Source organism: Netta rufina (genome assembly GCF_964035555.1).
Source record: "Netta rufina genome assembly, chromosome: 1".
Taxonomy (NCBI): domain Eukaryota; kingdom Metazoa; phylum Chordata; class Aves; order Anseriformes; family Anatidae; genus Netta; species Netta rufina.
The window spans coordinates 145,183,975-145,211,434 of NC_140123.1; the positions used below are offsets into that span (position 1 = coordinate 145,183,975).

Consider the following 27,460-nt stretch of genomic DNA (forward strand, 5'->3'; position numbering starts at 1 on the left):
TGTATGTAAAAATTAATAATCTCCATTATGTCTAGTAGAATTACTTTGAATATTAAGAGGTAACAGTGCACATTACAATGTAGATGCTACTGCTAAGTTACATAAAGAAAGTTCCCTTACAGGTCTATTTTTGCCTCAGATGAACAAGAAAAAACGCTTACTCTATTTGTTACACTTCTCAGTGGTATACGCTAACCTTTGCTTTACAAATCCCAAGCCAAGGTCATTTTTATTGAATTTGTACTGAGATAAAATAGCTGAGGATGTTATTTGCTTTTTCACCTGGAACACACATTATTCACAGAGAGCCAAGATTACTATATTGAAAAATAAAACAAATTTCATAAATTGACTTCAGAATAGCTGCTCCCACCAAACTCAGTTCTGACTGTAGTTTTTAATACATCTGCATGACACCTAAATCTCTCACTTCTGTAAATCACTGACTCAAAGCATAAATATATTTGTAAACTTTTCTAACCTTTCCCTGACTAAGATTATGTATTTGTCTTTATTTTATTTTCTTTAACTGGGTTCCTAGAGCATTGGCAATCTTCTAATGTGGAGTTGATTCTTGTCAAAAATAAAAAAGATTAATCAGGCTGATTTTTTTAAGACAAAGACACTGCACAGATCTCACCTCTGCAGACTGCCTCAAAAACAGAGAGAAGTTCATTCTTCTAGCCTAACCTTTCCCCAGGCTGCCTGATAGCATCTCCTGTGAGCCCAAGTGCTGGAGTAGAACATACTGTTGGTTTTCTATGTGAAAACAGAGATTCTACAATCTTTCATCACATTGATTTCATCACCCTTCTCTGTAACCTGCACCTTTGGGTTCAAAGGTGGAACCCAAGCAGCAAGATCGGTATATGAAAAAAAAAAAAAAAGTATATGAGGGCCTGTTTTAAATTCTGTTATTCAGATTTTTCTACAAGCAAGAGAGAATTGAACAACCACTGTAAAAGTATTACTATCATGCTCTGCTGTTAAGAAATAAAGCATTACTCTATCAGCTACAGGATAAAGAATTGCTCAGTGTAAATCACCTCAGTTTACTTCAGTGAAATTGTTAAGGTTTTATATCACAGGAAAAAATAGATATGTAGTCTTAATAAAATTCTAGTAAAAGGTAATATAAAATTGTCAGATGAAATAGTATCCTGCTACTAGTTAAAGTGATTATACCTTTTGGAGAGAAATCTTAAATTCTGGGCTGAAATCAGAACTTCCATTTTTATGGCCCGATGAATGTGATGAATGTTCAAAGCTTCTGGAAATCACTTCATTTGAAATCAGGCTTTCCCCTCGAAGAAAATACTTTGGCTTTGGTTATTGGTTCTGACAAATCAGAAGTTCAGTGACAGTACGTTTTAAAATGCCAGTTAAAGGTTCCTTTTTGTTTGTTTTGTTTTGTTTTGTTCACTTGCCATTTATCCTCATTTCAAAATAGAAAAAGAAGCAATTGGCATCCATCACTGTCACCATATGAGCTGTGCAGCTTGCTCAACCCTAAGCTTGTAGTTTTCTGCTACTCATCTGCTATATCTTGTAGTATTCTGCTACTCGTCTGCTACTCATCTGCTATATCTGTAGTACTCTGCTATTCATCTGCTACTGTTTTCTGTTTTCCACTTTGAGATCCAGTTTCTGCCACTAAATACATTCTCATGTACTTTCTTGTTTCTTAAGTGAAATGAAGGGAATCAGAAATGTACATTTAAGGGCAGAATCTGGCTGTGCTGCATGCACTGACTGATCTGGTATGAAAAAAGTGCCAGTGCAGCACATTGCCTTCTTGGTGGGATGTGGCAGTGACAAGTGCCAGAAGCTGTGGACATCAAAATGTTCTGAGAGCACTGATACAAGAGGGAAGGCTGCTGGGGAAACTCCCTGCCAGAGTTCACTCCAAATGTCTCTACATCAGTCCTGTGAGACACAAACTATGCCAGAGGCTCATGGAAATGTTTCTGAAGAAATGAAATATTGCTTTAGGTGTGCAACACAGCTTCAAGCAATATTCTTTGACCTAGTGCTATTGGTGTGATTACTGGCAGCTACCCTATTTGATTTGTGAATAAGCCTACATCTCCCTAAAGCTGATTGGCACACCAGCTGCTTTCCTCTCTTGCAAAATATAAATACCCCATGTTCATATCCCTTGGGAATTGTGTGGGATAGCAAGGCCTGACGGGAGCAGAGCCGAGCCAAGAAATAAGTATTAAGCAGTGGAGAGTGATTTGTTGCCAGACAGCTAGGGAATTTGAGGACGGTGGTGGATGGAGCATGAATTGAAAAGGATTAGAATATGAGTGCAAAGCAACTAAAGCTTTGGGAAGGAAACAAGCCAGAAAAAAGTTTGTTGTAAGGGGAAGAATGGCTGAAAGTAACTTTGGGGACTGTGAACAAAGTGATGTCCTGCTGGTTGTGCATGAGGACAGGCCCTTTGGATGGGGAGGATCTGTGTTCCTGGGTCAGGCATGGGTTGCATGTGTTGGGGTGCAGCAGAGATGCAGGCTCAGGGTGGAGGAATACAGGAATCAGGGAGGCGAGAAGGGTTTTCTTTCTTGGATTAGGATGGCATGGGGATGCACCAAGCCACGGATTTACAGAAACACTTTGTTTTTCAAAACCGAGTTTACAGGATGTACTACGAATAGAAATTGTTTTGTTAGAGGATGTTGTCCCTGCTTTTGGTACAAGGAGTTAAGAAGTGCTTTTGTGATTTTCCAGTTTTGTTCCCCCTCTGCTGACCTGTAGCCTCTTACTGCGTCTGTTTATTTACAAGACAAGACTGTGGGATCCCTCTGTTTTGACAGAAGTCATAAAGCAACAGCTCCTGCTGTCTCAGCAGTGCTTTCCTAAGGGCTTTGTGGATTATGAGGTGAAATGTGTCTTATTTATATTCTCACAGAGTACAGAAATATGCAGTAGTGAATAATTTCTTTTATTGACATCTCATTTATGCTGTGTAGTCATTCACACTAATGTCTAGAGAGCCTAGATTATAAATGGAAAGCATAAAAATGTGTTAAAATATGTATATGAAGAATGTGATTACATGAAATCCAATCATCTTAATATACAGCTTAAAGTCATTGACATTAAAGAAATGATTAAAAGCAGCACATAATGCAAAAGAAGGTTTATGATGTATCACAGGTATCCAGTCAGCAAGGGCATTCGCTTTGCATACGATAAAGAGATTGGCCTTTTTGGTCTGCTAATTATCTGCTCTATGTGACAGTTTCCCACATTTCAAGTTCCTGTTCTCTGGGCTGCTAGAGAGCAGGCGGGTGTGATGTTCAAGTGAATACATACAATGATGAGATATGCCAGTGCAACTCCACTTCAGCCCTCTCCCTTCTTACTCATGGAGTAGCACTGAGGGCTATCTTAGAAGAGATGGTACTTTCTCTGTCAGGAAAATCATAAATCCTTAACCACCTAATCAGAGCCAAAAGAGAGGACTGCAATGGGCCTGTAGACCAGGCTATGTTTTGCTAGTCATGGCTCCCTTTACTGAGAAAGCTTCCACTGCAGCACAGTAATAAGGAAAGAAGATATTGACCAAAACTTTCTATCAGGGATTGCAAGTGCTGCAATACTGGAAACTTTATACTAATGCTGTGTGATAAAAAACAAACCAAAAAAAAAAAAAAAGCAAAAAAAAAAAAAAAAAGCCATAACAACAACAAACCACCACCACCAAAAAAAACCCCAACAATTCTCCTTTCTAAGAGTCTTCTTATCTGTTTTGTCATTTCTTATTATCCCTTTGAAATGCTGTAGCAGATAGTGGGTAGCTGTATATATTTCCAGGCCATATGGATTCACTGATAAACTTTTTTTTTTTTTTTTCCAACACAGTGATGACTTACTTCAAAAGAATAATAATAATTTGCCTTCAAAAGAAGTAGGCTTAGAAAACTCTGGCTTTGGGAAGAAGGCTCACCATTTACAATGGATTTATTCATTGTAGAAGTCAACAATGAAATTGAATATATAACTACTGAGTACACAAGTGTATTCATACTTGTCTTCTCTCATTGAAGTCCAATATCCACTGTTTTATAGATCATACGTAATTGTTCTAGACCATGAAAAATCTATAGGCAGAGAATTTGGAGGAGACTTTTTTTTTTTTTTTTTTTTTTTATGCAGAAGACCTTCTTGTTAATTTTCTTCATATTTTTCCCCAGGATCTTGGTTTTGTGTATGCTCAAATTTTCTCTTTTCTTTCATATGTATTTAGATTTACTATTTTGTCCTTACTCGCTTGGTCTTGCACTTTTATTTATTTATTTATTTATTTATTTATTTTTAATTTGAATTTGTTTTGTTTTGTTTTGTTTTTAAGACTAGATTTGGCTAGTGATGTTGCTTACTGCTGCCCATTCCGGAAAAGTATTCAGCTGGAAGAGTCTAATTCCCCACGTGTTGATTGCCACCATGACAACAGCCAGACCAATGAGATTTACACCCAGGCCAGCTTTAACCTATGGATAAACAAACAAACAAACAAAAAACAAACAAACAAACAAAAAACATTAGAGCATGATCAGTGATGACTTGATCAAAGACAGTTAACATGGAAAAAAAAAGGAAGGCGACAGGGTGCATGCATGGTGCAGAACTCTAACTTTGATGGAATATATTTGTAAATGTATGTGTACTTGTTTATACGTATGATAATATATATGATAATATATGTATACTGATTTGCAAGGTGACAAAAAAGCACAACTATTATTTATCATAGTGTATATCATGAGAGAATTCAGGAGTGGTAGATGCTGATGGTCAGAGGCTGATGCACCTCATTGGAAAATTAATTTGTCACTTGAACTTCTCAATCACATAATGAGAATGGGGTTTTATACTACGCACAGAAAGAGGATAAGTGCTTGTTTTAGTGTGGAGCTACATGACAAATCTGATTCCTTGTGCTCTCCTCATTTCCCCAACCACTGTGTCTGTTTCTTCTGCAACTGCCATTGTGCTTGTCCTAACAGATCAACACAAAGTATTGTGTACTTCTATTCTTTGCTACCTGTTTGACCATTATATTCATAAAAATAAAGATGAGAAATGTGCATATTCTACAGTAGATATGTAGATGATCTTAACCTGGCAGTTCTGTGTCATAATAGCAGTGCCAATCAGCATGACTTTACATTAACACTAATATCATCACCATTATTACTGGCTGCTGGATGTGGGGACAAGGTGTCAGGGTTGCATGAAGGACTGGAGGATATACCTGATCTCAAGACTCACCATGTCTTTAATCTGGCAGTGCCCATAACTGAAGACGATGGCATTTGGAGGATTACCCACCGGCAGCATCACCGCAAATGAGATACATATGGTGACAGGAATCAGAGTGTATAAAGGATTGATAAGAAGGGTTTCTGACTGGAAGGAGAGAGGAGGAAAGAGAAATTTTACTTAATCAGTAAAAGCTGGTGCTGATAATTAAGATGAAAAAACTGTCTTTGCTTTATGTGAAGATAAAAAGTTTATGCATCTCAGCTCCCTCATTTCTAAACCTAAGTGTGGAAGTATTTTTTTTGTTTGGTTGTTCTTTAAAGTGGGATAATGGTTTAATTTGGAGCTGGTCACCCTTCAGGGATTTCTGCTGAGCTATTTCACACTGGGCATGGGTGAAGATTGCTATTATTAGGCATTCCTCAGTCTTTTGCTTGTTTTCCCTGTCATTCTGTGCTGTGTGTTCTGGATCTGTCACCGGGAGGTGCTTCAGCCTTCATCCAAGAGAGATCATAACAGGTTGAAATGAAGAATTTCCTTATTACAGCTGCTGAAGTTGATGAAACAATTCTGTAAAGCTTTCCCAAGTGGCATTTAAGAAAGCTAGTTGCTTGTGGTACAAATTTACATTGTGAGGGGGCCATACTGGTGGAATGTTATTTTATTTTATTTTATTTTATTTTATTTTATTTTATTTTATTTTATTTTATTTTATTTTATTTTATTTTATTTTATTTTATTTTATTTTATTTTAAAGTGGTCTAAATAATTTTTCTTCCACTACAGCCTTCAGTGGGGGTGAAATTTTGTATTTTAATTTGTGTTGTTTTAGCAACACAATACATAGTTCCATGGGGGAAGGAAAGGAAAGGCTAACCGGAGAGTGAAGGCTAACTGAAGACAGAAGTGTTTCCAAGTTACTTTCACAGTCAAAAAAGAAATACTGTCTAAAAATGGGTATTCATGCTACGAAAGTAGATTACCACACTAAATTTCTCTTTAGGAGAGTCTCTTTATGTGTAGCGCAGAGGTAAATTTGAACTCATAAGCCATTCTAACATAATTACTTATTTTCATCTGACCATATTTTCATATTACCTCAGAGCTGTTCACATAACATTCTTTGGTACAATCTCATAAAATTGCTATAATAGGGAAACAAGATTCATGGTCTGCATTCTTGGTAAGGAAAGCTTCACATTACATAAAAAAGAAGAAATGAGGTACGTTTCTGTAACTGCTGTTCTAATATGGAAAGAGATTTGCATTTCTTTTTTCTGCCTTTGTCAACAGTGTACAATTTTTTAACTTTTCCTTACAAAAATCTCTGCACACCCTTCAACACATTTTAATCTGATACTGAATTCATTAATACAGTCTTTTCTTAGAAGTAATGAGTGGGTGACCACTAATTAACGAACAACACATTTAAAATAACATTGATAAGCTTCATGCAGACTTCACCAACTATCTTGTTGATTGCATGATCACCTTTCCTTTTATTTAAACTATCTATTCTTCAGGGCAGGAGCTATGCTTTTGCGTTGTCCTAGAAGTCTCAAATAAATTTATCAGTGCTAAAATTGCGTATCACTATTTTTTGCCAGGCTGAGTTTATAATGCCTTCTAAACATAAGACTGCGGACCAGTAGTTTGGGAACCAAGGCAGGGTTTCTTGAGATCCAAATGCCAATACTCTGCCATCCTGAAACATTCCCATGGGCCTATGAGAAAACAACAAACTAAAAATGCCATTGTTTTTACTCACCATGCTGCATAAAATAGGCAGAAATATGGTTATAGTTGCTGGGTTACTAACAAACTCTGTAACAAGGGACACCAAAATGCAGGCCAGCAGAGTTACAGCCCAGTAGGGAAGGCTGCTCAAGGAAAGCATTTGGCGTCCAATCCAAGTAGAGAGGCCAGAGGTCTGAGGAAAGGACAGAAGCACAATAATGACTAAGTACATGGGATGTTTGTTAACCAGTTTGTTCTCTTTCGGGCAGTTTGCGTCAGAGAATGCCACCAGCAAATAAACAAAGTTTAGATCAATGCTTTCTCCATTACTGTTTGTTTAGTAAACTGGATTTCACTGTAGTGTTTAGATCAATGCTTTCTCCATTACCTTTTGTTTGGAAAACTGGATTTCACTGTAGTGCCTACTAAACAATTCTCCATAGTATCAAAAAATTAATAACATGAGTTGGCACCAAGGCTGATCTTTCCTCTTTCTTCAGCATGCAGACTGAAGTACTGCAAATTGGTGATGAAGGATTTCATAGTCTAGGATTTCATACTCATACACAAATTTATTTGCTTACAGATAGGTGTCTGTAGGAGAACTAGGTGTATATTCACAAATTGTATCGAGTGGAGGTACAGTCAGTATAGCCTAGAGCATTATTTGTTTTATCAATGCTGGGTGTTTGACTCAGTTGCCCAAATATGAGCAACCAGTGGCAACTGAGATGTTCTTCCCACAGCTAGCTAGCTACTAGTTGAGATTTCCCTCAGGTGAGGTTTCCCTCAGATCCTGTGTCATTTCTACCAGCCTTGTAGAAATATCTAGCTCTACTAGAGCATCTGAAATGGTAGTAGGTGCCTATGCTTACACAACTGATTTGAGCGCTACTCATTCTTTTGTTAGCTAGGTATCTTTCCATTGGGTTTAGGGAGTAGGGGCTAGCTTGTGTACAAACTTGAAAGTATCTGCTTTATAATTCCAATCTGAGGAGAATACGAAAGGATAAAATGCCAAGTTTGCATTATTTATTTATTTATTCATTTTAGGAAGGGGAATATAATCTAAATCCGTACCTTGCATCCAGCTGCTAAGGCATAACCACCTCCAACCAACACTACAATTTCCCAGGGCATGGTCTTCTGGAAGTCCTTCCAGGTAATGATGGGATCCAGTGCGTTAATGTCTGTTGACCTTTCACTATCTCCTATATGAAAACAAGTGTGTGATCAATGTTGCATTGGCATTTATACAAAGATCTTCACATTTCATGATAGTAGTAATAATGCAATAACCATGGAAGTTATCTTGAGACCTGTCTGTGAGAGAGATGAAGAAGAAAAGTATAGCTTAATTCTCTGGATAGCTCAGCCTCAGAAAATGCAGCATATTGATTCCCAATACCATGACCTCCCCTTGGCTGCTCTCTTGATGTCAATGGTTACAAAACCCTGTGCTTTATGCTACAGCTTCTTGAGGGAATGTCTGCTGTGTATATACCTGTGAAAATTGTGTGTAGATTAAAAAGATGAAGTAAAAATGCGTTTATTTTGTTAAAGGACATTTTCTCTCTCCAGTAAGTCATGAAGCTTAATAAAATGCATTTATGTCCCTGAATCATTTATTGAAGTAGAAGCTAGATGGTGTTATTTTTCCTGATTGTTGCATGCATTTCAGTATAAAACAAAACAAACCAACCAACCAACCAACAACAAACACATATCTATATACACTTGTAATTTTGTAATCTCTACATAAGACTGTGCAGGGAGTTCTGTTTCCATACATTATTGATGAAAGTCTGGCACTGCAAACTGATAAATACTTCTGAGTGCTATCCAAAAATGAACATGAAATGTTGATCATTATTATTATTAGGAAGATTGCAAAAGGAAAAGGAAATAGGAAAGGATGGTATCAAGGAAAAAAATATCTACACTTCCACTTGAGAAAAAAAAATGTGTTCTTCAAACATTTTACAGAGACCAGAAAAATATTATTAAAAGAAAGTGTGCCAGGGCTCACTCTTGCCTTACCTTTTTCTCTTTTTCCAAAACATGGCTTTTTTGCTGGAATGAGGAAAAGAAGGAAACCAAGAAAAACAGAGACAGTGGCATCAGTCCGGTAGCCTTTCCTAAGAAAGAAGTGGTGGAGTTAGCATAAAAATTTACAGAAGCTTTCTTCAAATAGGTATGTAACAGTTATAGAATCCCAAAAACCCAGCATGCTTGAGGCTGGAAGGGACTGCTGGAGGTCATCTGGTCCAAACCTCCACTCAAGGAGTTACAGGTGAAGTTTTATTTCCACATCTAAAGTCTTAGCAACAGCCTTCTAAAAAAATGTCTGCACATCAAGGATACAAACAAATTTTTAACAAAATTTTATTCAATATAGAAAATTGTCTTCAGTAGCTAACTGTAATTATTTTCCTTTATTTTTTTATTTTATTTTTTTTTATTTTAACATTCTAGTGATAAAAAGAGATCCCTTTTGGTTTACAAATCTGTTAACTCAGAGGTACAGTAAAATAATTTGTTTACTAGAAGGAATAAATAGTAAACACATTCTCAGGAAAAGCCAAGCTCAAATGATCCTCTAGAAATGAACTCGACATTGATTTCTAATTAAACCATTAAAACTCATCATGAAAAGTACTTCAAGGTATGTCAAACTACAAAGATTCTCAGGAAATCCTAACAGTAAAAACTGTTCTTCAGTCAAAATTAGGATTATAAATTAAAATAATTTTATACAACAGAAACTGAAACAAATTTAACTTCATGTAGTCTTTGTTGTGTATTGTTTATTAAAGTTACTTCAAATAGAAATCTTTTCAATATTATTTAAAATAAAAAATAAAATCAATTGTTTCAATCTTCTAATATTTAATTGAAATATTTTCTTGATAAACTTTATCTCCACAAATTATATTTTGACCAAAAAAAATCTTTCAAAATAAAATAGAAAAAAAAAAAAAAAAGCACCCCAAAGTTTTAATTTGAAATATAACATCAATACATTTCAGAGATAGCTTCTCTTTGAATGTACTAAAAAGTTTTCACTTCAGTATGTGACTTTCCTATTTATTACATATGGAATATGTTTATTTCGTATAGTTAATTCCTTTTTCCTTACTCAGAAAGAACACAGTTTGCTGCTGTGTGAAGAGATGTAGTTTAAAAGACAAAAATGCTAAATTTGAATAAAAACTTCATTTTTTGCCACCTTGTTAAAATTGGCTAATGACATTGTGTAGCCAAAATTTATGGCAGAGCTAGAAGCTGCTGGGCTGTACTCTTCTGCATTTACACAGGGAACTTCACTTACTTTTCAAAGAAAGATGACCAGCCTGGTACAAAGCCAGGCTCACGAGTAAACCAAAGCAATGTCATTAGAATGAATAAAAACCCAGTCACCATCTCAGGATAGCTAGAAACAAAAACAAACAAACAAATAACAATAGGAGTCAAATCCAAGGTCTGTCTGAAAACTTGAGAGCAGATTCCAAAAGAAGTAAGCAATTATAAATGCTTCACACAAAAGAGGTATGAACCATAAGGAGAACAGAAAGGAAGATTAACCTGAATTAAATAATTCTATATTTTGCTCTCATCTGTGAACCAACTAAACCTAGTAAAAAATGAACTAAAAATATAATTATCTGTATTTTCAATTCAATTATTCATAGGGAATTTCTAAAGGAACATATTTATAAATGTTTGTTATGTATTTGCACTGGTTTCCAATGAAACATATGGTAATGAGTTAAAGTTAATTTTACCATTCTACTGTAAAGACTTTGTATTGCATTTTTTTAAAAGTGTAATAAGCATAAGAGCAATTGACAAAGTAAATCTGTACAAATATTTTTTTGTGGATGGTCCTGCCTGGACAAGCAAATTCCTGAGTAAATCAGGTCTGTTTTACCTAACATTTCCCAATTTCTTATATTCTTCCTGAATCCTTTTCTCTGACATTTCTTCCCGTTTGGTCTTCTTCTTCTTGCTCACAGAACAGGTCTCCTTAAAACTAGGGTAGATAGCACAGTAAAATTAGACAAAGGTGTCAAGTGAAATAAAGAGTTGTAAAAAATAACAACACAGTGGCAAGCTGAAAATTCCACTTTTCATTCTTCTTGGGAGAAGATATGACTGGGACAAGACCTGATGGCAAGGGAAGCAGAAATTATTGCTTGTCACCTTTTCATGGTCTAGTTCTGTGTTTTCTGAGATGCAACCCTGGTTATGGTATGAAGGTCCCCATGATGCTTTGTCTAATGCTGACTGGTATTGCTGAACATCTCCAAACTGTGGTTGGACACCCTTCCTGTAGGCTTCCTCAAACGGCTGGTGGTGGCTAGATTTTTGCTGTGCCTGAAATCTCCAAAGTTTATGGCTAGTTTTTATGAGTGAAGGAAATGTTTGCTTCCCGGTAGGATCAACTATGGTCAAAACACTTGGATTTTAGTCTGGCTTTTGAGCCAAAGTTTGACTTGAATATTTAGGTTTTCACTATGAGTAATGGTGAAAGCTGTGCTGGAGATCCAAACAGCTTTCGGAGCTTGTCTGTCTCTACTCTTTCTAGCCGTTTCTGAACCAGGCACAATTAGCATAGGACTACATCACCTCAAAAAGGCGACAGCGTTTTGTTCTGTTGAAAAATGTCTGTATTTCCACCAGGTAAATGCAAGCACAAGCACATTTCACATCTGAACACATTTAAACCTGCCACACATTCATATGCAGATTGGGTTAAGCCCTTAGTTTATGCAGCTTGCCTTCATGCTGTAAGACTAGACTTTCCTAATTGAAATGAATACACTTGCAAGCTCATTTAAACCTTTTTTTCTTTTATTCTTTCCAGTAGTGTCACTTTGCTGTGCTTTGAGCCAAAGTTCTCTGTTTTTTTACTCCAGCTGTACTATCTGTCAGACAGGGGCTTATGGAGGGGGTTAAGAAACTTCTGCAACTAAGCCAGTCTAAGATAGGTTTTTTCAGAAGCTGGTATGTTAGTACGTTAGTAACGTAAGTACATTAAGAGCATAATTGCCTGGTTTTAAAGTTCCTGCAATTTGAATGTGTCATTTATTGCCCCACAAGAGATCTGTGCTACTGCACTGGCCAAACTGTGCACTAATATCTCCCTGAAGAGTTAAGGTCAAATTATCAAAGGAATTTGCTTACCTAAAGATACAAATAATACACGTCTGGTTAAAAAAGAATAAAAATTCTTTAACATTTTTTTTCATGTCCCTTGCAATCAAACACCTATATGACACTTGTTTTAAACACCTTTAGTACAGTTCTACAAATACAAGTATTTAAATTTCCTTGTGAACTTGTTTTTAAACTCCATTAAATCCACCAGCAGTAATGAATCTGCTGGAAGTATGAAGGTCTTTTTAATGTTCAATTCTATAGTGACAACTATTAGCTCTGCTTTTCTGGCAAAAATTGTTTGGTGGGTCTATTCTTCATCCCCTTTGAATTAGTCAAAAACCTACAATCCAAGTCTGAGATGTTGTTCCAATTAGGCCAAGTCATAGCCTAGTGATACTGGGCTTCCTAGGAAAAGAACATGCAACACGTACATCATGGGAGTCTGATAAACATTTATGCACAGACATTAACAGCTGTTTCAACATGTTGTGAGTGTTGTTAGGCTTAGGAGGATGTGAAGGCAAAGTATTGCAATCAAGCTCTTAACATAATATATTCTTTAATGAACTGCAATAAACAGAGATTTAAGAGGCTTGGAATCAAACAGCACTTCTCAAGAAGTCCATAATGCTTCAGTCTCTCGTATTATCTACAAAAACATTAATCAGCATGAGGTCTTGGATGCAATGTGGAATTTCAGTAACTTTTATTAAAAAAAAAAAGAATGTTTTTGAGGGTAGTGTTAGGGCTTGTTTCCTCTCAAGCTTAAAAAAAAAAAAAAAAATGTTAGCCTTTTAATTTGGAACAACAAGGCTCAGTGACTGAGAGAAGGACATGGAGCAGAGCTATTCCCCTCTAAATTACCTCTTCAAATCTAGTCAAGGTCAACAGCAAGCAGAATTCATTATCATATTTTTGGTTGTCTTTCATGGAAGAAATTTGTGATGTCAGTTCATCTTACTTTTAAGAGTAAACTAAATCAAATTAAGGCCGCTTTAATTCTGAGTAAATGTGTCTGCACCACAATTTAAAGCAAATTAACTAATCCACTCTAAATGCACATACTTAGTCAATTTTCATTAACTTTGCTGAGTACTGCTGCAAAGAGAAGACGTGGTACAAATGAACTTGGAGACTGAGCCTTGTTCTTATCTGGGGGCTCAGGGACTAGTTGGTATCAGAGGATATTCACCTCTTAGTCTGAGTCCTTTCCACATTAAAGACAAATATAAATGGAGACAGTTTACCTTTAATTTTAACTTGTCTTACATTAACTTCATTGAGCTGGGGGAAGATCTGAAAAGTAACTTGTTTCATTTCATGTGTCTCTTGCTTTGTTTTGTTTTGTTTTTCTTTCATCTTTTCAGTTGTATTTTTCCAAAATACATTTTGGAGATTTTTGCTCCACAAGACACAGTTATGAGTCAAAAACAAAACAAAACAAAACAAGACAAAACAGACAAATAAGAAACAACCACACCACAGCTGACTGCATAGTAACGATTTCTATCACCATCACCTTTACTCTGAAGCAGCAATGCTATACACTGTTGCCTATTCAGTGCTGCTAAGAAATATGACTTCCTCCAGTAATTGTTCTGCTAAGAAAAAAGAAATTATACATTAGCTTTTGTCATTTACAACTAGAAATGCTTTAATAAGACCCATTCTAATAAAGTCAGACACCCTGCTTTTGGAATCCATACTTTTTGAACAACTTGCACTCACTTGCAACCCAAGAACAGCCAATGCATCCAGAACCAAGTAAGGACCAACATGATGAGGGATATTGGGAAACTGAACAAAAACCAGGTTCCAAAATTCACCACTTCAGCATTTGGGTAGTGGCTGTAAAGGAAAAAATAAATAAAAATGTCAGTGTGTAAGAGTTCAGAATGATAAAAAACACCTCCAACATGTACAGATGCCCATGCATGTACTTGCATATATATATCTGTCATGATATGACAGGAAAAATTAAACAGTATATATTTGTGACAGATACAATACCTGTGCATATTAAAGCTATTTACCAAAGAATGTCAGTCGCTGACCATGCTTGACCAAGAGATGAGCCCTACAGCACTTCACACCTTTAAGACCAGATGGTCTGGATTGTCCAGCCAGCTTCAAAAAGCTCTTATAGTTACCAGGAAAGAGATCCTGGCCTTACTTAAGGTTATTGTTAGAAATCATTTAAGCATCAACAGACCTAAGAATGATTCACCCAGAACATCTTTGTATGTCTTATTGTGGATGATAAAAATAAAAACTATATTCTACCAGGTTCTGACAAAGATGTCTGCTATGTGCATTTGATAGAGGTGTCATAATAACAAGGTCTTTGGAAATACCGTGAAATCCAAATTCTTGAGCTAGGGATGAGTTCTGTATTCAGTTTTCTTTGTTGCCACCATTTCAGAGAGAGAAGTGCAGCATATTATGACAGCAAATATGGCAGCATATTATGGCAGCATTAGATGATGAGAATTAGCTTTGAGCTTGATCTGTGCATGAAGAGAAGTTCTACTGGTCTTCTCACAGAGCTATCTTTGTGTTTTTGAGACTCCTGTTTTTGAGAGATATGATAAAGTGAATATTTAGCTGATCTCAGAGCTGCTTTCTGGTGTAAGGCCACATTTCTAAATGTAGTTATTTTTTGTAACACATGTCGAACAGCACACCAATGATGCCTATAGATTCACCTCAAGAATTGGCTTTCTAAGAACACATAGAAAAAACTTGAGGCAGGTTTTATGACTTTTCACCTTTTGCATAGATTTCCTTTTGTCTTCATTATTATGTCTGCATGGCTTTAGAAAGTAGTTTTCCTGGGTGTCTGCTGCTTTCATGATAATTGGTTTGTAATATCAACAGAAGTTGCTGAAGAAATATCACATGCTGAGGAGTTTTTAGTTTGCATGGGAGAAGGACATGGATACGTATTAACTTAAGCTTCCCCTTTCAACCATTAATCATTAGAAAAAAATGTTAGTAGAGAAGGAAAGAAAACTGTCTTCAGAGAGACCATCTTAGAAAAGTTCCCTGAAGCAATAAATAACCCATGGGGAATGTCACAGATATGATAATGAAACAACCATATTCTCATGCACTCACAATGTCACTTACTTGTTGAAATGCTCTAAGAATATGAGGCTAGTAGAAGTCCCTATGATGGTTGTCAGTCCTCCAATGGTTGCTGCATAGGAGATGCTTAATGAGAGGCATTTACAGACCATGTGGTCATGTCTGGACTGATACCGGAATTTAGTGCTCAGGTGTGGTTCTGAGGGCTGAGGAGGCAGGACCAGTATCTGAGTCTGTGAGGAGATACATTGATCAAAGAGAGCAGGAGTTTAGAACAGCAACCCAACTTTTTCTAATGCCGTGGTGCTACTGGTCTCAAAGAAACAATAGGTTTGCATAAAAGGGAGCAAGCTTCTTTCTTCACGGGTATTAGTTGAGATCAGAGCTAGTAACCTGTCCAGGAGCCTGAAGTTGCCTGTCCTGAGGCAGAAATGTAGGACAAACAGTAATCAGGCTTCTGGCCATGGTATGGGTCAACTCCAGTTCTTACTGGAATCTCAGCTGGATACCAAAAGCCTTTGTGGGTTGCAGAGGCAGGACGCCAGCACTGCAGTAGAAAGAATTTGTAATCCTTGAGGCTTATGAGCAGCCACCAGACAAATGCTTGGTGGACTTTTTGCACTCATACTGGCTTAGGACCTCTTATTAAGAAAGGAGTGTTAGGACGCTCAGAAAGTTCATGAAACAGGCTGGGCAATGGTGATATGAAAGAAAAAGCTACAGAAAAAAATATTGCTCCAAAAGTTTTCTTAACAGTGACAGGAAAGATGCCATGTTAGTAAATCAAGCACTTGGAAACTGGTAAAAAAAAAAAAAAAAAAAAGGTACGGAACTTCAGAGCACTTAGCATGCAACCCAAGGCTGTAATTTAGAATCAGGAGAAAGATAGCAGGGGAGTTAACAGATCTGTTAAATTGTTAATTTGAATTTGGGTTTAGGCCATAAAATAAGTTATGCTATGGATTCGTCATTCTTGTGAGGGTACTCTGGTTCACTTCCCTGTAGGTTAAAAGTGAAACAAGTTTACTAGCAGCAAAATAACCACTGAATGCAAGTAGAAAATGGATATAACAGGAAATTAAATATCAGGAGCAGTACATTAGCCTTTATTTTAGAAACACATGTTTAGATTCTTTTGAACTAGTAATAAAAATACATATGCTGAGTTTAGGTTAATCTTTTCTGGAGATCAACTTATGCCATTTAGGTACTATATAACTGTAGAAGAAACAGCAGCCACTCATTGAATCCACTCAGGAAAAGTAGAGATACTGCACTGGAGTGATGTAATGGAGGATTTTGGTAGAGGATATTTGTCAGAACAGAAAGGAGGAGGATACTAAGACTGCCAAACTCAGTTAAATGGTTCATGTCTGCTGTTAGTATGTTGTGTGTCAGGAATTGATGTTTTTTTGTGTTGCAGTATTTTCCAGGGATACTTTGTAGAAATAAAGTGGGTAGAACAATCAAACAAGGGAAACTTGTGGTCATTAAACTGAAGATAAAGCTAAATGAATTGTACTAGATATTAGGAAATATCTTACTGGGGGAAGGCCCTCCAAAAATACCTGTGCTGTGTGTGTCTAAATAGGAGCAAGAATCAGCATAGGGCTAAAATGTGACCGCGGTTAAGTTGACGGAGAGTAATTCCATACAAATTGTTCCTTACAAGGAACAAAGATGTGAGTGAGCAGTGATGAGCAGATGATGTTCATCTCTGTCTTTTCCTTTATCCTCCATGTCTAACATTTCCTTACCTGAAGTAGGTGCTGCCCGTTGCTCTTGGAATTTACTGTTCCATTAGGATTGGCTATCATGTGCACATTATTCATACTCTGTAGGGAGGCAAATGCCTTTAGATTAGCCTTTCTTCTGTTCCTGGAGACACTTAGATTAGAACAGATGATGCTTTGCAAAGGTCATGGGCTGTGGGCTTTCAAAAGAAAACAAAATAAAACAAAACAAACAACAACAACAACACTGACAATAACAAAAAAAATCTAAAACTTCAGCTATAAATTTTATACTGGAAAAAAAAAAACAAGTTTTTTTTTTTTTTTTAATATTATTTTATTTTAAAGTGATGTTAAAAATCAGATTATAATAAGTTTAAGATTTCTCCTTCTGCCATGTAGGAGGATCTAACAGATCCCTTGCTAGAGACTATGGCTTTGTAAGAGATGCAGTTTTTTCTAACCTACTGAAACATCTCAGATGTAAACCCTACAAAGTTATTGTTACCCATCTTGATTTGTGCAAGCAGGCTGATAGGTTAAATACAAAGCTGGACATCGTGTACTATTCAGTCTCTTTACTCTTTCCCAACAACCACTTTTTTTTTTTTTTTTTTTTTTTAAATAAAGGAAATATAAGTTTGTTGTAGAGCTATGTAGACTGTGCTCTGATGGCATTACCAGGCAGTATAGCTCAGAAGATACAGGTACTACCTATGACAATACCTTTGAATGCATCAAGGAGCTGAAGTCAGTAGTAGTAGCACTAAAAACAAAGAAAGGAAAATATACTTTAAAAATGCCTGTTCACCCTGCTCCCCCAAAAGGCACAAATCATTGGTAGGAAGGGCAATATCTGTGGAACTAGTGCCTACTGAAATGGTGAAGAACAACATTTATTAATATCTCTTTTTTTTGGTATCTTGGGCATATATATAGGAAAAGTCATAATGTTCCATAGCTCTGCCTCCAGCCTAGCAGCAATGAGATTCCACTTCCACATAAGTAAAAATAAGTATTCTTGGTTGTGTATACTACATTCTAGAAATGGACTCCATTCACAGTGGAGTGAATCACTGGGCAATCCAGTGTTACTACTGTCTTGTTCTACTCAAGTTTTTCCTCTACAAGCTTCTTTAATGCTTTTTCTGAGCACCTTCTTGCGCCACATTAAAGTTTTTCACTAAAATCTCTCTTGTGTCATATGGACCATGCAAACATTCCAATGAACTTTGTCATTGAAATCATATTTAATTCCAGAAGATGGGCTACTTTTCATTTCCCAACAAATTTCAAGCTCTCTTTCAAGTAATACTGTTTTAATAGTAGCTCTGTTATGAAAGTTCTGTTATGAAATATCCCTCACATATTTTTCAATATGGCTTAAAGGAATTAATGACATAATGTCAGACTGAAAGTTTTTATTCTATACTGAAGAAAACATGGTTAGGATTAAAAGAGATAGTGGACAAAATATTGGAGAGTGCATTAGTCTCCAAACAAATGAGAAAACTATTCAGAACTTGCAAGGTAACTTAAAATCATCAACATGAGCCATCTGGATAATAATATTTGTTTTAAAGCAAATTTTCAATGGTGTGACCAGAGCTTGTTTCTCTTTTATTTTGAACACTTAGAGATAAAATAGAAGGAATTCAAGAAACAATTGTGCATTTTAATCTCATATCTTGTAAGGTTTTTCTCAGAATTTACCTGTAGTATAGTTTGAGGACAAGAACTTTGTATATTCTCCTATCTAGCTGGTTAATTTGATAATTTGACATTGAAATTAGACATTTCCTTGATCTGCCCTTATTCTACCCCAAATAGAGGCCTGGTTGAAACTGTTAGTGGTTCAAACTTTTGAATAACCTTGGCTGTATTCAAAGAAATCTATTAATCTTTTACAGTGTTTTTTTTTTTTTTTTAATTATTATTATTATTTTTGTTTTTGTTTACCCCTCTTCTGTCATCTGTCTCTTGAATGTTCTTAGCATTCAGGGTTTTCTCAAGAATCTTCTGTAAGTGGATGTTTCTTTCCCTTTATAATGGCCATAGTGTTAAAATAAAACAAAATAAAATAAATGAATCCTGGCAAGGTTTCATGACATCCAGACCATTACATCAATTCTATTTCTCACATAAGCCTTCCTTGTTAGTCGCATCTAAAACATTCACTTTTAAGCTTTTGATTGCCCTTCCTGGCTCTATTCCTAGGTTCATTTCATTGCAACCTGTGTAGGGTTCAAATCTCCAGTCGTGATGTACAGGGTTCATTCTTACTCCTCATTGGTGAAGATAAGCTCCAGTGAAGGTTGGTCATGCCTTTCGCTGAGATCTGTAATGAAGGAAGAGAAAGCAGCTCTTGGGGTAAGAACTGACCTGAGCCCCTGGGCCATGCCACTGAACCTGGAGGTTCAAAAAAAAAAAAAACCCAAACTTGTTTGTCCGAACCTTCTCAGGTACTCTCTGACTGTTATGCAGCTTTTTTTTGTGTTGTGTTGTCCTCATGACATACTTCTGACAAAAGTCAGATGACATTGTTTGGCTGGAATCTTTGAAAGGAAAGAAGAAGTAATTTTTTTTTCTTTTGAAATCCTTGCTTTCTGGGAAGGAATGAACATTAAAAGCCTCTAAAGTTCTTATCAGTCCAGAAGATTATTTTTTTTTTTTTTCAGTTTCTTCACAGAGATTTCCTTCTGACCCTGTAAAATTACATGACCTAAGAGTTTATGACACACAGATTCCAGCTCATCCTATGATTCAACCTAAATAGTTTCCCACCTCCACTTCTTCCATCACATCTTGAAACTCTCTTTCAGTTTTGAAAGAAATATCACTATGCAGAAAGAAAAAGAATGGACTAGTATCATTGGCAGTACAAATCAGACAACTCTGCCTGACCTCAGTAGAATTTGACTCGTGTGTCAGTGATTCTGGTCACTGATAAATAAGAAAAGAATGGGCAACATTGGCAAATACCTATTGGCTCGTTTTCTTCAATAATGGTGCTGCCTGCAGTACTGATGACATCACGTTCCTCCTCAGCATTCACTAGCTCCTGGAGCACAGCTTCCACAATTGGCATCACCATGGCTGTGGTGGATGTGTTGGAAAGCCACATGGAGAGCACCGTGGTGCAGCACATAAAGCAAAGAAGCAACCTGGAGTACAACACAGTAAGACCTTGAGGCATTTTCACAGATATTAAAGGTTTTCTTACCTAACATTTTTGTTAGACCAATGGTAACTTTGTGAGGTCATTTTCTTTTTTTCTTTGTGGGTACAAAAATACTATTCTGTGCTTGGATAAAATGCTGCTTTGTGCTAATAACTGTCACAAGACCACGTATCATTGAAAGCCCTTTGTTGCCTCACTTGGAAACCATCATGTGATGTGAGAAACGCCAATTTTCAGCACTTCCAGGGATACTTTAAGAATCCTTTTATGTTTGCTAAACAAGCAAAGAAGGAACAGAGAGACTAGGAGACTAGGAACAAGGAATAAGTAAAAAATAGGAAGCAATAGAAAAATAAGCCAAGAAGTAAGAAGTGGCAGAAAAAAAAAAAGAAAAAAAAAAAAAAGAAAAAAAAAGAGAGAGAGAGAGAGAATATTTGAAATCTTTCAAACTCTGAAAGGAATGGTGGGTAGAAATAGTCTCCCCAGACTGAGCTAGCTTTTGCCTGTAGATGGAGAAGTTTAAGTTATGATTTGATCTTTCAATCTGCAGCTGTGAACCTCAGACTACCCTGAAGTCCCACTCACATGCCTGGCTTTGCTCCAGCCATCATGACCATTCGCAGGGCAATTCGCTTGTGGAGATTCCATTTTTCTACGGAAGCTGCTACACAAATCACACCCATTAGGAGCAAAGTTGTGTTCTTGAAATATTCTGCAGCCACCTGCATTAAAGGCAAGAGAGAAATAATCAATTAAAAAATATCAGTAAGTATCCTACACAGAGAACATGCTGAATAACAAGACATATTGTAAGTTTCTGCCCTTACACCAGAAGAATGAGAGGAAGCAGGAGAAAATGAACAATTAATTATTCATGTTTTCTTTAATTTCTTTTATGTTGCATTTACAAGTAACAATGCTCCATGCCCACTTGTCTGTAGATTTCTCAGGTTTGAAGAGACTGAGAGAAATCTTACTTCTTTGGGCAGGATGTTCATTGCTTGCAGTTAATCATATGCAGTGAGGTCCACACTGAAATGGCCTTATGTACACTTATGTACTGCACTGAGGGCACTTTATTCACGTGCTTCATCGTCTTTTTCTTTATGCAAATATAATTGTCTATCTCATTTGTATTTCTTATGTTCAACTATCTCTCTGAATACAGTAAGCAAAGATTGCTGTGACTGTCTTTAGACACTGCACCAGAACTTTTCACAGTGGAAAGACGCCTGCATTGTGTCAAGAAAAGAAGTGAAGTTTAAAAAACAAAACAAAACAAAACAAAACAAAAAACATGTCTTAGGAAAATATTCAGAGACCATGCAGAAAACACTCCAAAGCAAAATTCTTGAATTTAGGACTCACTAAGATATGAGAAAATGTCTGTGAAGCTACTACAAAATTAACAAACAAGAAACAAACCAGAACATTCACACACCCGCACACATTTATGTGTGAAAACAAGCTAAATGGTAGAAATAGTGTATATAATTGAATGCTTGGAATTTAGCTGATTTTTTTCTTTCTTCCAATGGATTTTTTCACAAAGTATTTCTGGAATATTTTTCCCTAAACATTGGCTCTTCAGTTTAAAACTATTCGTGTAATAAAATGTAGACTCGAGTATTTTAAAGCGATTAAATTCAGTAGAAATAATAGCATTTCTTCCATTGTCTTCTTCCATAAAAGTTCATGAATGGCTCTAATATTTTGTGAATGTTACAGTAAGTGTTAAGCATTTACTTATATTTAACAAACCCTAAATAGACTTGGCCATCATGTTTGTGTGCCAGAAATTTTAAATATCAGTGGTTTTTTTTGGCTTTCTTCCACTGGTTACTTTCTCATTAACTTTATTTATTTTCATTCTAAATTGTTCAAAAAAATCTTGAACTGAATGAAAGGAATCCATCGAATCAGCAGCACAAAGAATCTGTTGTTTCACTTTATCCCTTTCACAGTTATTTTGGAGAAAAAAGTGAACACTAATGTTCTTATTAATACACATGTACACGCATACAACACCCAGGCTCATGCTCTTAAGCCCTTGTGAGTTATGTGTGGCTCAAACTGCAAAGCTTGAGACCTGGTTTCTATGGCACCACAGAAAAGCAGACTGGAAATACTGCAGCATCATCAGCCTTGCTTATTTTAAAATACAGGGTTTTATTTATTTATGTTCCTAAAGTAAGTAATATATTCTCTGCAGTAGTCCCACTGCCATTTAATTTGATAGTACATTGAATTTCTGTCAGGCTACCCCTAAATTTTCCTTCTCTGATATGCTGCAGAGTTTAGAAATGAAAAAGTGTAACTACTTTAACTTTTTGTTAAGAAAAAAAAAAAATCAACTGAAAATATTTAACTGTGTTGACATAGAAATGTACTTGGTTATATTACACAGCTGTTACACCATTGGGAGGAATAAGACAGGTCATAAAACTCTTGGTTAATGCTTGACTCAATCCATTTATGGGCATGCATGGTATTAGATTGTGTTAGAAATTCAACTACCTTATGGTTTCTTTATATTCTTCTGTGTTCTTATCTGTATTTCTAGTCCTAAAAAAACAAGTGTTATCCCCTCTCCGTCCCCCCCTTCCGAGAGAAAGAGAAAAGTGAGAAAAAAGCTGTAGATGAAATCAAAAAAATTCTTGGCATATCATGAAAGGAAATGACATTCAAGAGAAACTTAAGTAAGCCAATTCAGAACTGATCAAAGAGACTTTTTATACAGCTACTCCTTTGCCTTAGAAATAATGACTACAAGGCAACTCTAGGTTGGAAAAAAGGACCCAACATTTGCCTGGATATTAAAAGTATTTAATTTTATACAGTAAATGGTAATAGTTTTTAGAATGTGTAGCCTCATGCTTTAACATGTCGTCTATAACTCATGTAAATCTTCCATCTATTACTAAAATAAAACATTCCACTTTCCAGTTTATCCCATAAATACTGTTAATACAATTTTGGAGGAGGGGAAATGTCATATCCTTAGGTGGAGTAGGCAAAGGCCATTGCTGGTGATGCAGTAGCTGATAAGATGAACATCCCTCTTGGCTACTATGGCCTTTCCTATGTCTAGCTTTCTTCCACAGAAGAAAGTGCTGGTTGGCCCAAGTTACACATTGTAAGATGTACACTTCTTCCTCCCAGTCTTGCTAGTCCACTAAGATTTGTTTTCTTCAAATAATTAACTGTGAGTAACAAGTTATAAAAAAGTGCACACTGGTCTGACCTCACTGGACTTCATGACTCCGAAAAGTGGATATAGGAAAGCAGGAATTAAGGCTGCTGCACCCAGAGGTACCGCTTCAGAAACCCAATACACAGCTGTCACAATCAGCACGTAGGCACATGAGGCTTCCTGTAGGGAGAAAGCACTGAGGTTACATGTTGCTGTCATACCACCTATTGTGAAAGTGTTCACGGGACTCATCAATTTGTGGGTGCCTGAACTAAAAGAACTCAACAAGCTAAAAGCTTTTATTGCAGTTGTAGCTTTGGTGCTACTGAGAAGAACTTTTAAGAGAGGCTAGAGAAGATAGTGTTAGAAAGAATGGGGTCGGGGTGGGGAGGGTATTTTTTAATATTAATGAATATTAGTATTATAAGCATGCATTTTACAAAATAGCATTGCTATATTCTTTGAAACACTGAAGGACTGATGTTCAGTCTGCAGTAGCTTGAAGTGACCACCTCAAAAAAAAAATCGGAACTAAAATGGAAATCATTTCAAAAAGTGAGAATACAGGGATTAGACATTTTTAGTAATCTCAAGTATAAAGGCAAAACTCTTCTATGTACGAGTCACGGGACTCATAAACACTAGCCAGCTTGCCGCTTAGTCAATTTTAACTGCATTTGACTTCATGGTTAATATTGCACAGAGAGCGAAGGTAAAGGTCCTTTTTGGTTACCAAATAACTATTTAACACTTTTTTAAAAATTATTTTTTAACTTGTTAATTTCTGCTAACAAGTTAGTATGTATTCATGGGCTTTATGATGTCCAGCAGTTTTGAGGAAACAAGTCCTTTTTAATGAAACAACATTAATTTTTATTTTAAATCAGTGCAGATGTAACATCCAAGATATATATTTTGTCAAAATTCCCAGTGTTCATTTTATCTTAATCTAATCCCAAATTATTTTCTCCTTCCAAATTTATATTTGTCTTGAATCTCTTTGAAATAGACTGTTATTCTATATTGCCTGTCTGCATGTAGCAACAGAATAACAGTGGAAGTAAAACAAAACAAAAGGAAATTGCATCTCTGTCAAAAACTGTCTGGGGCAGGAGCTAAGTCTTTGTGTTACTTATTTTCTACTTGCACTGTTTATCCTCTCAGTGCTCTAAACTAGCTCTTTTCCAACACTAACTAAATTAATATCTTCTAGTGAATTGGATTGAGTCTATATATTTAGTTAATGGTTACCAGAGCTACTAATTACTGGATTGAAGTAAAAAAGAGTATAATTTCAACTGTTGCCACTCTTCTTGTTGTACAGATGAAAATGAAGGTTAGGCCCACCTCATGGCTTGAAGCAGAGGGTAGGAAAACACAACATGGTGAGCTCATATGTGATGGTTGGAGGGACTACCACTTAATTTCAGTCAGTCCTTTAAGGAGATGGGAAAGAGGGCAGAATAAGAAGTCATGGCTAAAACTTCCACAAGGATCATGCATAAAACTTTAATAACTAATGTGTCTGAGGATCTCAGAGTGATTGAAAACAAATTTTGGATTAAAGATTTGCCCACTTAAGGATGAACAATACACATCTTGCATGCATGCATGTGTTTGAATCATGAGGAAAAACAAAAACAAAAATAAAAACAAAACTCAGTTCAGTGTCTGGTCTGCCATCTTTGAGCTGTTAGGATCACACTGTAATTCCCTCCCTTCAGCTTGTATACATAAAAACAAAAGTTAACAAAAATGTGCCATCTGTTACTATTCAGACTGTTCTGTGCATCAGGCTCCATCCCCTGGATGTAGCATATCAAGCTGTCAGCGTCACCTGATGGTCTCACAGCTTACAGCACCTCTTGCTGCCTTTTGAGGAACATGGTTTGGCACAGGATCAGCAGTCTCAGGAGATCTTCCCACTACTGACTCTATTGATGTGATACTCTATGGTATCACTATTGGCTTTACGAAAAAAAGTAGATAAAGATAAAAAATAAGGTAGAAATGCTTCCCCATTACTGTTAACAATGAAGGAAATTAAGACAGGATGAAAAAAACCCACAGGCCAGAAAACACAGACTCTTCATTTGTTTTTCGGTACACAAGATACTAGAAAAGAAAATGTGTATATGATCTCCTGTAAATCTTATCTCCAAACAGTTTTGAGTCCTCATGCTTCCTTTGATGTCCCTTGCTACTACATATGTACTGGTACTTTGACACTTCCAGTATTGTGTTGATATCAACAAGGAAGATGCAAGATGAAACACGAATACAATTCACCTAGCCATTTTGAACCCTATAAGACAGAAAACTACTACAATTGTCTGGTAACTGAAAATATATGTCAGCAGGCAACACATTTAATATTCAGATTTAAGAAGTAACCTTAGTCAATGGGTTGTAACAAAGTAAATACTACACTAAGACACTTGAATAGTGTCCTGTTAAGTGAGTTTATTAGGTGTAGATGTTTTCTTAATGGCATTACAAACTTTTATCCAGCTCAGGGTCAGGTTCACAGCTATGCTCTAACTTTTGTGGTCATTCACTTATAAACAAAGTGAATCTAAAACATCATCTGATGACTTTTCATATCACTTTGCAGTAAAGCAACACTACAAGGTGCAAAATAATAGGGCAGAGGAACACATGCTGTATAATAGCAGCTCTTGCAGCAATACTGCCACTGAACTTCTGTTCCAAAACCCACATGATGCTATTACAATTCCCTTGGTTATTAGAGTTTCCTTATTACATCCTGTGCCTCTGATTCCAGCAGTGAGTGAACATGAATAACAACATTAAGTGCAGTGAATCTCATGTTGCTTAAGACAGGTTCTCAAGGGATATGAAGCATGCTACCGTTACAGTGCCATATAAGTGTATCACAGAGAATCTGTTCATGTCATCCTTTCAGAGACACTGCGGGAGTTGAAACCCTTTTAAACACACATTTCTGTAAAAAAGTGTGCATTACTGTTCTCTGGAGAAGGCATGATTGTCTGTCATTCATTTCTTCTCAAGACAGAAGAGATGAAAAGATACTATAAGATTGCAGCTGAGATATATATTGAAGTTTCAAGCAGGAAAACTCATTCAAACTGCAACATACCATTTGTACTAGCATTCCTTTCCATGAATCCTGTTTTTTCTTTCCCAATAAAAACCTGTAGATTTAATTTTGAAAATTGCTATACAATTTCTAATCCTTTATATTTCAATTTGGTAAAGTAGTAGTATTCATAAATCCTCTAGTGCTAGAAGGAAGAATTAATCTTTTACAGGGTAGAGGAAGGAATGGAAATTGCTGCACCAGATTTATGTCTAGCTCTGTGGAAGCCACAGCTGCAGAATATTTAGCATGTTGTTAATGCTGATAAGTTAAACATCACCATCTCTATAAGGTAGGAAACTTTTTTTTTTTTTTTTTTTTTTTTTTTTTTTTTGAGAACTGCAGAGATATGCAGATGAGTTGTAGCCAGTAGTGGATGTCATGTTTGGTCCTACATATCTGTCATTGAGTCCTAGTTCCTCACTCACTTGAATAGCTGTCCTCCAAACTCACATCCAATTTAAAGTCCATCCATGCATACTTGCTATTAAAAACTAAAACACTGGAAGTATTAATTTTAAACATCTCTCTCTAAACAAAATTTTATTGGAAATGTTCTGTTTTCCACTTCCACCCAAACGGTGTTGTAGAAAAAGAAGAAATGCAGTGTCTCTGCCTTAAAATAGTGCTTCACCCGGTTCTTCAGCTCTGCCTGTGACATTACTCATACTATCTCTGGTTGTTACTGTGATGACTGCTTAATGACTTGTATTTCACACTACTTCAGATTCGAGTTCTTGTTTCTAAGAGCATTTTTTGTTTTGTTTTGTTTGTTTGTTCTCAATTCTTGCCTTACTTTTTGACTACTGCTGGCTTATCCAGCAAAACTGCCTACTGTACTCAGAGGTTTGTGAAAAAGGAAAAGAAAATGTACTTACACTGCTGGGGTATAAGAGTGGCAGAGGAAGCAGCAGAAGTGGAATGAAAACCACGAGTAAGAGATTTCTGGATCGGAGAATCTCCTTCACCATTGCCAT

The 27,460-nt window shown here is 36.3% G+C and overlaps 1 protein-coding gene across 1 annotated transcript; it reads right to left on the reverse strand.

Moving 5' to 3' along the window:
- Positions 1-4,358: 4,358 nt before the first annotated feature.
- On the reverse strand, positions 4,359-27,460 carry SLC13A4 (solute carrier family 13 member 4; the record flags this gene model as incomplete). The annotated part of the gene is made up of 16 exons (XM_084303940.1): positions 4,359-4,496; positions 5,278-5,415; positions 7,037-7,198; positions 8,086-8,216; positions 9,046-9,143; positions 10,337-10,438; positions 10,937-11,038; positions 13,897-14,016; positions 15,298-15,488; positions 17,013-17,090; positions 17,715-17,754; positions 19,272-19,326; positions 19,971-20,152; positions 20,755-20,891; positions 23,414-23,542; positions 27,362-27,460. The coding sequence occupies 16 exons, from the start codon at positions 27,458-27,460 to the stop codon at positions 4,359-4,361; spliced, it is 1,902 nt and encodes a 633-aa protein (XP_084160066.1).